The following is a 10,718-nucleotide window of genomic DNA, read 5'->3' on the forward strand; positions in this document are numbered from 1 at the left end:
CTGTTTGGGGCCCCTCACTATAGCTAAGTATGGTAGGCAGGGCCCACATGGGTCCATCCGCCAGTGACCCTGCACCTGTCATGCTGTGCAAAGTGGCAGCCCAGACAATAGGCCCTAGGGTCCTAGATTTGAGCAGAAACATCCTTCATTGACGGCTCCCTTGGTGGGTCTGTACCTCAGTTTCCCTGGATGCTGACTGAGGTTACCTGGGGGTGCTTGTAGGGTAGACTGGGGACCGAGGGAGGCTAGGGGATCATGGTGAGATACCATGAAGCTTGGAGTGTAGGATTGGTGATGTACAGTGAGGTGGCAGCCTGGGACTCTTTCCTCCAAGACCCAGTCCTGTCAGAGTGAGCGCCTGGTATCAGGCAGAGAGACCATGAGCAGACTTTATTGGCAGACAAGGAAGAGAGGACAGCATCCTGCAGCACACAGTGGGGTCACCACGGCATCTCCACCTTAGGCGCTGGGTGCGTACTGCAGTGCCAGGCGATCGAAATCGTTCTCCTACAGTGGGAGATGGGACACAGCATGAGACACACAGCCTTCTCCCTCCCCATCCCGAGGACAACCGCTCTGCGCACCTTGGCCTGGTACTCCTTGATGAAGGGGTGGGTCCTGTGTGCATCCTTCAGCTGTGACAAGTATCGGTTTGTCACCTGAGGAGAGTGGGGTGGAATTAGTCGGGCAGATATGGGGATCCAAAAGCCATGCTACCATGCAGGATGGGGTGGGAGCATGGGAGGGACCCTGACTCCCACCCCCAACGGAGAGCCAGGACAGGCTTAAGGGATCGGGAAGCACATCCACAGCTAGCCTCAGAGGTGCAGCAGAGGCTCCAGGGAGGGAGTGGCCAGGGCAGGTGATTGGCTGATGAAGCTTTTTGAGCTGTCATGTCCTAGGTTCTAAGACAGTTTTCAACTTCCTAAAGCTGTGGCCCTTTAATTCAGTTACTCATGTTGTGCTGACCCCCAACCATAAAATTTTCTTTGCTACTTCAGAAGTGTAATTTTGCTACTGTTATCAACTGTGAGGTAAAGATCTGCTATGCGGGTATGTGAAGGGCTCATTTAACATTCAGCTTGAGAGCCACTGTTCTAGGACCTAAAAGCCAGGCAGCTCCAGCCCAGCCCTGTGTACACAACACTGAGGACGCTGTCTGTCCTCAACTGGGACAGCAACAGATGCTGGCTCAGGGCTCAGCAAGCTGCACCCTGGTTACCTATGCAGAAAGCTGCACCAACTTCCTCTTCCCCCAGGTCTCCACTGGCCTCTACCTGTCCTGTTTCTGTCCTCACCACCATCCTGAAGGGGCTGAGGCCTAAGTCACACTCCAGCCTACCTCAGGGGGCTTGCCCAGGTGCTGTGACAGTACAATGAGGTTGATGAGGGTCTCAGGGTGGCCACTGTCCTGGAAAAAGATGGAGAACAGGCAGTCAACAAAACCCAGGCCCTGAACCCTCAGACCAACATCTGACTGAGGCCAGAAAGAGCCTGTCTAAGTTACCACAGGGAAGGCAGGTGGCACCAGGCTGTCCCAGAGTTTTCGTCATTCACTCTGTAAGGCAGAGGGACCATGGCCTTGTGCTTCCTGCTCAGCGTGGCTTGGGTCTGTCCTCCTAGCTTTGGGGGGCACCAAGTTTCCTTGCTCCACATTAAACTGCTGGATAATTGTGAAGTCACCCATACCCCTATGCCAAAAATTACATCGCCAGTCTTTCTCCATTGAGGCAGGGATGGCAGTGGGTCTACATTAGGTAAAGGTTGGGGACAAGCAGAAGGGAAACAACTAGTTGTCATCCTGGAGACCCCCACAGCAGGCAGCTGAGGAGGCAGTGATCTGGAGAGCGCACATGCTCACTAATCAGGTCACCTGGTTCCCATGGCCAGCTGTGCTGCCCATGCCGGCCAGCAGTGCTGCCCATGCTGGCCAGCATGTGCCACACCCACCTTGTCCAGTGCCTCTTGAAGCACGCCCTCCGCGGTCTCCCAGCGGCCCTGTGCCGAGTGGCAGGCTGCCTGGCCATTGAGCAGCAGCAGTGTGGGCGAGCACTTGTCTGCCAGCTCCTGGAATATGTAGTAGGCTTCCTGCAGCTTCTCACCACCCTGTGGGGACACCTAGGTCAACTGCTGGTCACCTGCTGGCCCGACCCTCCATGATGCACCCCAGGGAGTCACTCTCTAGACCAGCTCAGGTCCCGCCTCCCTTCCAGCAGAGGACCCTGAGTGGAGGGATGAAGACACAGAGGCCGCCTGTCCCTCCTACACTGCCCGCTCTAACCACTGTTAAGATGCTATAGAAAAGGGGTTTCCAGGGAAGTGGTGTGTGTTGGGACCACAGGGACACTGAGTCTCTAAGCGGTAGAAGGCAGTGAGGCCTGTTAGGGCAGGCCTGCAACTCCGGCTCCTCTGAGGGCTGAGGCAGGACAGCAGTTCCCATCACCCTACAGGACAAACACCAAGGCTCCACCCCTCTGCACATGTTGTCCCATACTAGTAAACTACACACAGTAAACTCAAAGCCACTACGTGGAACCTTGTGAAGTTCTGTCTAAGGTAAAAATTAACACTCTTTTTGGCTTTTTGCAACAGGGCTTCTCTGTAGAGTTCTGGCTGTCCTGGAACTCATTCTGTGGACCAGGCTAGTTTTTTACTCACAGAGATCCACCAGCCTCTGTCTCCTGGGAGCTGGGACTGAAGGTGTGCACTCCTACCATCTGGCTCAAAAATTTTAAATTTTAAAAAAGGTCAGGGAGCTGAAGATGGGTAAGCAGCTACTCTTTAAATGGACCCATTGCTGGCATCCACTGGGCACACCACAGCCACCTGTAACTCCAGCTGTGAGGGGCTGACACCCCCTTCTGGCCTCTTCAGGTACTGCATGCATATGCAAAAATCAATCTTGTAAGAGGGGCAGGGCATGGGGTGCCTGCCTGTATCTCAGTACTAGGGTGATGGATGTAGGAAGATCAGAAATTCTACAACAGCCTCAGTCACATGGCCAATCCGATGACCCCTGGGCTATGTGACACTTGCTTTTAAAACAGAACAAAATCCTTCAAAGCTAAATTTAAATAAAAATAAGCAAACTATGGCCGGGATGTAGTTTACTGTGTAGCACTTGCCAGACACGAGTAAGACCTTGGGTTCCATGCCAGTCCCATAAGGAAAGAAAAAACCCAAAAACCCAAACTGAAACTAAGTAAGTACCCCTCCAGAAAACCTGGGGCCATTCCCACCCAAGAGGAGAAGCACTTGAGGGGCCACTGGGCTCTCCTGTAAAGGCCTGTGGGCAGAAGAGCTCAGAGAGGGGGCCAAGCCCAGAAACCAGAATGGGGCAGGTGGCAGGAGGCAGGCAGTGTGAGCTAAGGATGCCCGGCTGTCACCAGCCCACGAAAGGAGCCCTGAGAGCAGGGCAGAACCACTCCAAGTCTGGGGGACACTGAGAGCTGGCCAGCTGCCTGGCTGGACTCTCTCTCCAGGAGCCTCGTCAGTGTCTGCAGGGCTCTGCCATCATGTGCAGGTGAGGTTTGGTTAAACAGAGGGTGCAGCCACAGGAGTGACACTTCTTAGTCCCTGCCTTCCCACTTCCCGATTCCTGGGGAGCTTACCATGGCCAGGTTAACCCAGGCAGTGGCCAGCTGGGTGAGGGTGGCGTCCTCATCTTGCTCCTGCATCCGCTTCAGCTCCTTCCTGGGACATTAGAGGTCGGGCACTGAGTGGCCTGGGGGCCCCAGAACCTAGGGATGGACCCTGGCACACTCTCCTACTAGTCTGTGTGCAGCTGATATGGAGAAGACATGGCTGGCCCTCCTGTTGCCCCGAATGGTACAGATGCAGAGAGATGCTACCCAGGACAGAGCTCAGCTGTGTGGTACCATCTAGGGTAAGCTCCAGGCCTGCCACAGCCTAGGGAGCTGCTACTCCGTCTCCAACAATCCCCACCCATCCCCCAAAGAACGGAGATAGGACTTGGCTTCCCACATGTCCTGCGCAGAGCCTCCCATCACCCTATAGGACAGTGTTTGCCCACAGCATGACAGAGGGAAGCAGAGCCCTACACCCTTGTTCCCAGCAAAGGATCCAGGAAGAGGCTAGGAGAGGGGTGTGTGTCACTTGTATGGGGCACAAGAAATAAGAGGCCTCGGGGAAGCTGAGGCTGACGTCTGGGTTGGTCTTGGCTGTGGCTCACCGGGCTAGGTCCAGCCTGTCCAGCTTGAGGAGGATCTGAATCGTCATGGCCGTGCTGTGGACAGGGCAGAGACAGTGGTTGGCAGGCACTTGGCCTTGCTAAGAGAAACACCTCCTCTTTTCCAGTGAGATGACAGGGCTCTGGGATCTTCCTTAGGCTCTTCGGGTGGGACCTGCTGCCTGTACTCCTCTGTAGGCCAAGCAGAGGGGCCCAGACCTACCCCTGCCTCTGTGGGGGGCGACAACACAGAGCACTTGCTTGATGCCATGGCCCCAGAGTACCTTTGCCTACCATCATCAGCCTCTGTCTCAGCTCCCGGGAAGACAGATGACTCATGTAGCCACTTGTCCCTGGCTTCCCTTCTAGACAGGCTGGCCCCAGGTCCTGTAGCCATCAGCTCCATTTCTACTGCTCTTCTATTTACGTTTCCTGCAGTTCCCAGATGGAACCTGTGATCTTCTGCCCCCCTTTCCTTCAGATAGGATTCCATGTAGCCTAGGCTAGACTCAAATTTGACATTAGCTGGGGGTGACCTTGAATTCCACATCATCCTCCCTCTACCTCCAAGTTCTGGGATGAAAGGCAAATGACCTTGCCTCCCCACTCCCACTTGAAACAAGCTCTCTCACTATGTTGCCCAGGCTAGCCTCAAAACCTATCTGAGAGATGGTCTGAGGGTAAGCACTTGCTATGAAGTCTGATGATTTGAGTTCAATCTCCAGGGCCCACAGGATGGAGAGCCAACTCCCACAAACTGTTCTCTGCTCTGCAGCACACATGCACTGTTGTACATGACTGTCCCCAAATTAGGGAGGAAAAAAATATGTACGTGTGTGTGTGTGTGTGTGTGTGTGTGTGTGTGTGTGTGTGTGTGTGTGCGCGCGCGCGCGCGCAGGCTTGAGTCACCTCCCTCAGCTTTCTAGGAGATGGGATTTTAGGTGTCTGCCTTGCCTGCTTATCCCCACTTTCTTTTTTATCTTTATTTTGGTAACTTTATTTATTTTATGTACAATATTCTGCCTGCGTATGTAACTGCAGGCCAGAAGAAGGCACCAGATCTCATTACAGATGGTTGTGAGCCACCATGTGGTTGCTGGGAATTGAACTCATGACCTCTGGAAGAGCAGTCAGTGCTCTTATCCACTGAGCCATCTCTTCAGCCCTATTTTGGTAACTTTAAACCCATTCTTGGACGACTCATACTCAAGTATAACATATTTTGATTGTATTCCTCTCTTACTCTCCCTCTGGGGTCCTTCAGCTTGGACTTACCTAGTTCTCTTTTCTTTGTATAGTATTTGTATGGATGTGTGTGTGTGTGTGTGTGTGTGTGTGTGTGTGTGTGTGTGTGTGCGCATGTGTGTGCCCAAGCAAAAGTGTGGAGATCAGTGGACAACTTGTGGGAGTGGGGGCTAGACTGGGCCCCAGTGAGACCCTGTCTCTTTTTTTTTTTTTTTTAAAGATTTATTTATTTACTTAATGTATATAAGCACACTGTAGCTGTCTTCAGACACACCCAACCCCATTACAGATGGTTGTGAGCCACCATGTGGTTGCTGGGATTTGAACTCAGGACCTCTGGAAGAGCAGTCAGTGCTCTTAACCACTGAGCCATCTCCCCAGCCCCCGAGACCCTGTCTCTTAAAGTAGCTAGAGGAAGCAGGCTTCAGGCACTCACCACTCAAGGCCGTCACCCTGGTGCAGGGTGCGCAGGGCTGCATCCGGGTTCTGGTCATGGAAGTAGATGGAGGCAGCCATGAGCAGGAAAGTGGTATTGGTCACATCCACACTTCTGCTCATCTCGCGGTCCAGCTCCAGTACGATGCTGTCCCTGTGAGATGTGGCTGCTCAGAGTGAGGCTAAGGCAGGAGTTGGCCTCGGGTCTCTGAGGGATCCCATTCTTCAGGATCGCAGAGGTGTCAGCCCAGGGTGCACAGGAACAAGCCACAGTGTGGCCAGGCTATCTTTACAGGGCACCAGGCAACCCCAACAAGCTGCATCAGGGACCAGCATTTGATGCCTGCAGCCATCCATTCTCATGCAGGTGACATAACTGGTGGGAACAGGCACTCCTGACTGGCTAGCTGTGTGCTGGAGGACGGCATGAGACAGCTGAGAAACTGCATCAGAAGTGATCAACTTCTGTGTGGTGGGAATCCTAAAGGCCTCTGTATGGCCTTGTGCTGAGCCCGTGAACAGGCCTGGCCTCAGGCGAAGCAGGTGAGATTTACTCTACCCTGGGTATGGCCAGCACAGCTGCTAGGAAGGGACGGTGTTCTTGAGTCTGGGGCTCTAGGACAAGGCTTGTTGAATGGTTCCCAGAGCCCCCACTCCATGTTCTTTTCAGTGCTAGGAAGCCAAGGCCATGTGCACACTTAGCACACTCAACATACAGCCACGCCCAGCTGAGCACAGCCTGTGTGGAAGGGGCTGTCATCACCTCCACTGAGCAGGGGAGGGAAATGGAGACACCAGAAGTAAAGGGATAGGAAGTAAGGACATCTTACCCTCTCTGCAAGTGGGAGCAGACCCTGGGCCCCAGGTTCTTTGGGCCTAGTGCCACCTGCCCTGGCCAAGCCTTACCTTCGGTTCTCACTGGCAAGGTACTCAGCAAACATTCGTACAGCCTGGAGCTCTGGAGCCGAGGAAGGCTTGATCTCGTCCAGGACCACACCATACTTCCTCTACGGTCATAGGTGCATGTCAGTCGTTCCTACCTGGAGGCTTCGTATTCCCAAACCACAGCCAACATCAGCAACCCGCTGCTCGAGCCAACAGTGCCATGAGCATCAGCAGCAAACGGCAAGCTCCTCATGTCTCCCCTGCTGCCGTAGCTGGGGATATGTGTCAGCAGTGTGGGGACAGAGGGCATCTGCTGTGCTCCACCTTCCCCCACCTGGCAGACCCCTTCCTGACACCTATGGCTACTTTTGGAGCCACCTATCTTTCTCACCCAAGCTGCTCTCATACTTGCAGCAATGCCCCTGCCTCAGCCTTCTAAGTGCTGGGGATTATGTGTGTGTCGCCATGCCCTGTTGAGAGAGTTACACGCAGTATTCCCCTGACCCACACAGAGCATGAAACCTAGGCTGTGACACACATTTTGTGATGAGGCTGACTGGCAGGCTCCTCCTGGGCACCTGAGCCCTGCCCTAGGCCAGAATGAAGAAGACCTTTTCAGAGGTCACTAGAAATCTATCTTTTTGAGCAGGATTAGCTGTGTAGCCCAGGGCACCCTCAAACGTGAGCTCCTCCTGCCTCAGGTGCCCAAGTGCTGGGACGACAGGTCTGTGCCATCTTGCACGGCTTGGGGGCTGTTTTTAGAACAAATGGGTGAAAATACACCTCACTGTTTTATGTGGGTAATGGTAGCACAAAGGAGGTGGAGGCTGGAGAAGCAAGGTCATCCTGGGCTACATAGTGAATTCAAGGCCAGCCTGGGCTATGTGAGACGGCTGCCAAGCCTGGTGACCTGAGTTCAATTCTCAGGACCTATACAATGGAAGAGAATGGATCCCCACAAGTTGTCCTCAGACCACACATACCCAACCCTCCCCATGATGAAGCATGGTGACCCAGGCCCCTGGGTTGACTGTCCACAGCTTTCCTGCAGAGTACCTGTGCCCTTCCCAGGCGGCCCACACTCACCTGTGCGAGGTATGCTCTATACAGGAAGACATCCCTCTCGACTTCTCTCTCAGGACTGGACAGCTGTGAGGAGATTTGTTGAGTGAGGCTGAGGAGCCTGCTGGGAGCTTCCCTGGTGCACTCAGGCTAATAGCTCAGGGCCTTAGCTGGAATCCAGGAGGCCCAGAAGCCCCAAAGGAGCCTCCACAGAGGGCACAGTGTAAAAAGCCTGATCTTATCTCAATGAGGCTGTCATCACCCCAGGTATCAGGGCACAGTGCCATATGGCTGCAGCAGCAGCAGGGCTGCATGCCCCAGCCCAGAAAAGTCCTACTGAGTTTAGAGTCCAGGCTGATCATGAACTACCTGAAATCTTCCAGCCTCGGCCTCCTGGGTGTGATACCTGGGGTGAGGACAGGGTGATGATATACTGTGTTTTGGGCACACAGGCTAGGCCATTCTGTGGTCGGTGGATACACACATTTATTTTAGTTAGCACCCAGGACAGAGTCTAATGATCCTCCTGCCTCAGCCTTTGGAGGAGCTTGGACCACACACCGAGGGGCCCCTGATCACTGCAGTCTAGCAACCAGCAGCTCTCATGTGGCCAGAAATTGCAGCAGGGAGAGGCCCTGCCTCAAGCCACCTACAGTTCTAGAGCTCTCCCTGCCTGGAAGAACAGATGGTGACCAGGCCACCTGCATGCTATCTGAAGAGATCCTGGGAACTCAGCAGAAGGACCAGCCTGGACTATGAGACATGCTGAGGGCCCCAGGGAGACTGGGCTGGCTGATGTCGGAGGTGGGGCTGCTGTGTACTTGTGGTAGGTACTAAAAGGGAAGATGAGAGAGAGGGAGCACAAGCTTCAACCAACACTGGGCGAGGACATAGGGTGGGGCATCTGACCAGTACACAAGAGTCTTGATGTCTCCCTAAACCTGAAAGGCATAAGGAGAGGAAGGAAAGATGCCGGTATCACAGAGAGTCACTGAAGTAGCTTGCTGGGTCAATGACTGGTGACTAAACATTTATTGTCCCGCATCCCTAAAGTTCAGAGTCCAGAATCAGGAACTTACACCTAACCACATAAGTCCTTAAAAGCAGAGACATAGAGGAAAGGGACCTATGGGAAGGGAGATAGAAGAGGTCCTAAGGATGACAGGACGCCACATCTGGCTGTTCTGAGATGGGAGAAGAGCCTGGGACTAGAGAGAACCTTCTAGGAGCTAGATGTCTTCAGTGAATACAGAGCCGCTGGGAAAGCTAGGAAGTGCTGCTTGTCCAGAACCTTAAGAAAAGAGAGCTTTGAGACCAGTAAGAACAAACCTCCACACACTACTCTACACACTTTACCCTAGCCACACTCCAGCCCATCATGCCCTGACCCTGGAATGCTACGCTGTTTTCACAGTCAAAATAGCCAGGCCTGAGACTACCACTTTCCTGGTTGCCTGCCTGGCCTCTGTTGCCGAGGCTACTGCACCTAGAAAGCCTGGAGTTCCATCAACTCTGTCTCTCACTGAGCCCAGCAGGAATGCTGTTTTCCACACACATGCAGAGAGGGATCAGTGATAGGTGATCCTGTCAACAACACAGGCTGTTGCAGACAATTCCCATTTTTAATGAACTAAAGACAAGCACAGGCTTGTCATCCTGCATCTGGGAGGGCTGAGGCAAGACTGCTGAATCTAGGGACAGCCTGGGCTACGTGCGACTGTTTAAAACATAAAACAAAGCCAGGGCTGGGATTTAGTCCGTAGAACACTTGCATCAACGCTGTGCTTCCCACCTCCAGTACTGCATAAACTGGGGCTGGCAGTGCACACTGCAATCCCAGTACTCAAGAGTGGAAGCACAAAAATCAAGAATTCAGTGTTCTTCAGCAAGATGAGGAATTCGAGGCCAGCCTGGGCTAAAGGAGACTGTCTTCATTTATAATCGGACTTCTCTTTTTTTGGGGGGGTGGGGTGGGAGGGCGAGGAGGGTACAGTCCAAGCCAGGATTTTTCTGTGGCACCCTGGCTGCCCTGGAAGTCGCTATGTAGGTCAGGCTGGCCTAAAACGCAGAGAACTGACTGCCTCTGCCTCTGGGTGCTGGGATTTAAGAGACGCGACACTACCTCTGGCTTGAGACTGTTATTAAGACAGATTACAGTATTATCCGACTGACCTAGAACCCCTCATGAAGATCAGGCTGACTCTGAACTAAGAGATCAGCCCGCCTCTGCCTCCCAAGTGCTGGGATAGAAGGCGTGCACCACGATGCCTGCCTAAACACTTAATGAAAGGGGAGTGAGGAGAAACGAAATAGTAAGAGGTTACAAGATAGAGCCAGTGGCGCACACCTGTCACCTCATCATTACCCTGACTTCAAGTCAGCCTGGGCTACGAATTGAGCTATCAATCAACTAATAAAATTTTGGAAGCTGGGCACAGGGGTGCACGCCTGTCAGCCTAGCACTCAAGGGGTGGAGACTGAAGGCGTAGGACTTCAGGTCAGCCTCGGTTACACAGTAAGTTCAAAACTATCCTTGACTATAAGAAAAACCGAGTCCGCCGACCAAAACCTCAGAACTGCTCCGCACGCTGCCTACCTTCACGCGCTGCGCCTCGTTAATGCACTGCTGGTAGCTGCCGATGTAGAAAGCGTTCTTCACGTCGAACAGCTCGTCTACCTCTCCAGAGCTGCCAGAGACCGCGCCGGGAGCCGGAGGAGCCATGTCACCACCCCTCTAACCGGTCTTCTTCCTGGGAGACACGTAGGCCGGAAGCAGGGACCTGCCGCCGGGAACTATGGGAAACGTAGTTCTATGGGACCAATAGGAGGCGTTGAAACAGAAACCATGCAAAGCCTCCCGAGAACTATAGATCGGATTCGATGAACAAACACAAGGTTTTCA

General features: G+C 53.5%; 1 protein-coding gene across 2 annotated transcripts; it reads right to left on the reverse strand.

Annotated features, from left to right (window-relative positions):
- Positions 1-375: 375 nt before the first annotated feature.
- Positions 376-10,596, reverse strand: Cope (COPI coat complex subunit epsilon). 2 transcript variants are annotated; one of them, NM_001399438.1, is made up of 10 exons: positions 10,413-10,581; positions 7,841-7,903; positions 6,776-6,876; positions 5,871-6,023; positions 4,193-4,246; positions 3,612-3,693; positions 1,951-2,106; positions 1,343-1,411; positions 585-659; positions 376-507 (listed from the first exon to the last, which is right to left on the reverse strand). In NM_001399438.1, exons 1-10 carry the CDS (start codon positions 10,536-10,538, stop codon positions 460-462), a joined length of 927 nt encoding a protein of 308 aa, NP_001386367.1. In that variant the 5' UTR covers positions 10,539-10,581; the 3' UTR covers positions 376-459. The 2 variants fall into 2 exon arrangements, with proteins under 2 accessions (NP_001386367.1, XP_063131256.1); XM_063275186.1 differs by having other exon boundaries at positions 376-659; positions 10,413-10,596.
- Between the last annotated feature and the right edge of the window lie 122 nt (positions 10,597-10,718).

Source organism: Rattus norvegicus, chromosome 16, assembly GCF_036323735.1.
Source record: "Rattus norvegicus strain BN/NHsdMcwi chromosome 16, GRCr8, whole genome shotgun sequence".
NCBI lineage: Eukaryota > Metazoa > Chordata > Mammalia > Rodentia > Muridae > Rattus > Rattus norvegicus.

Bases quoted from the DNA above. Each gene is read 5' to 3' on its own strand.
- Cope (XM_063275186.1), bottom strand. From the start codon at position 10,538: ATGGCTCCTCCGGCTCCCGGCGCGGTCTCTGGCAGCTCTGGAGAGGTA. The intron at 3,694-4,192 runs GTGAGCCACAGC...CTAATGTCCCAG, and splicing joins GACAGGCTGGACCTAGCCCG to GAAGGAGCTGAAGCGGATGC. The intron at 1,412-1,950 runs GTGGGTGTGGCA...ATCTTTTTCCAG, and splicing joins TTCAAGAGGCACTGGACAAG to GACAGTGGCCACCCTGAGAC.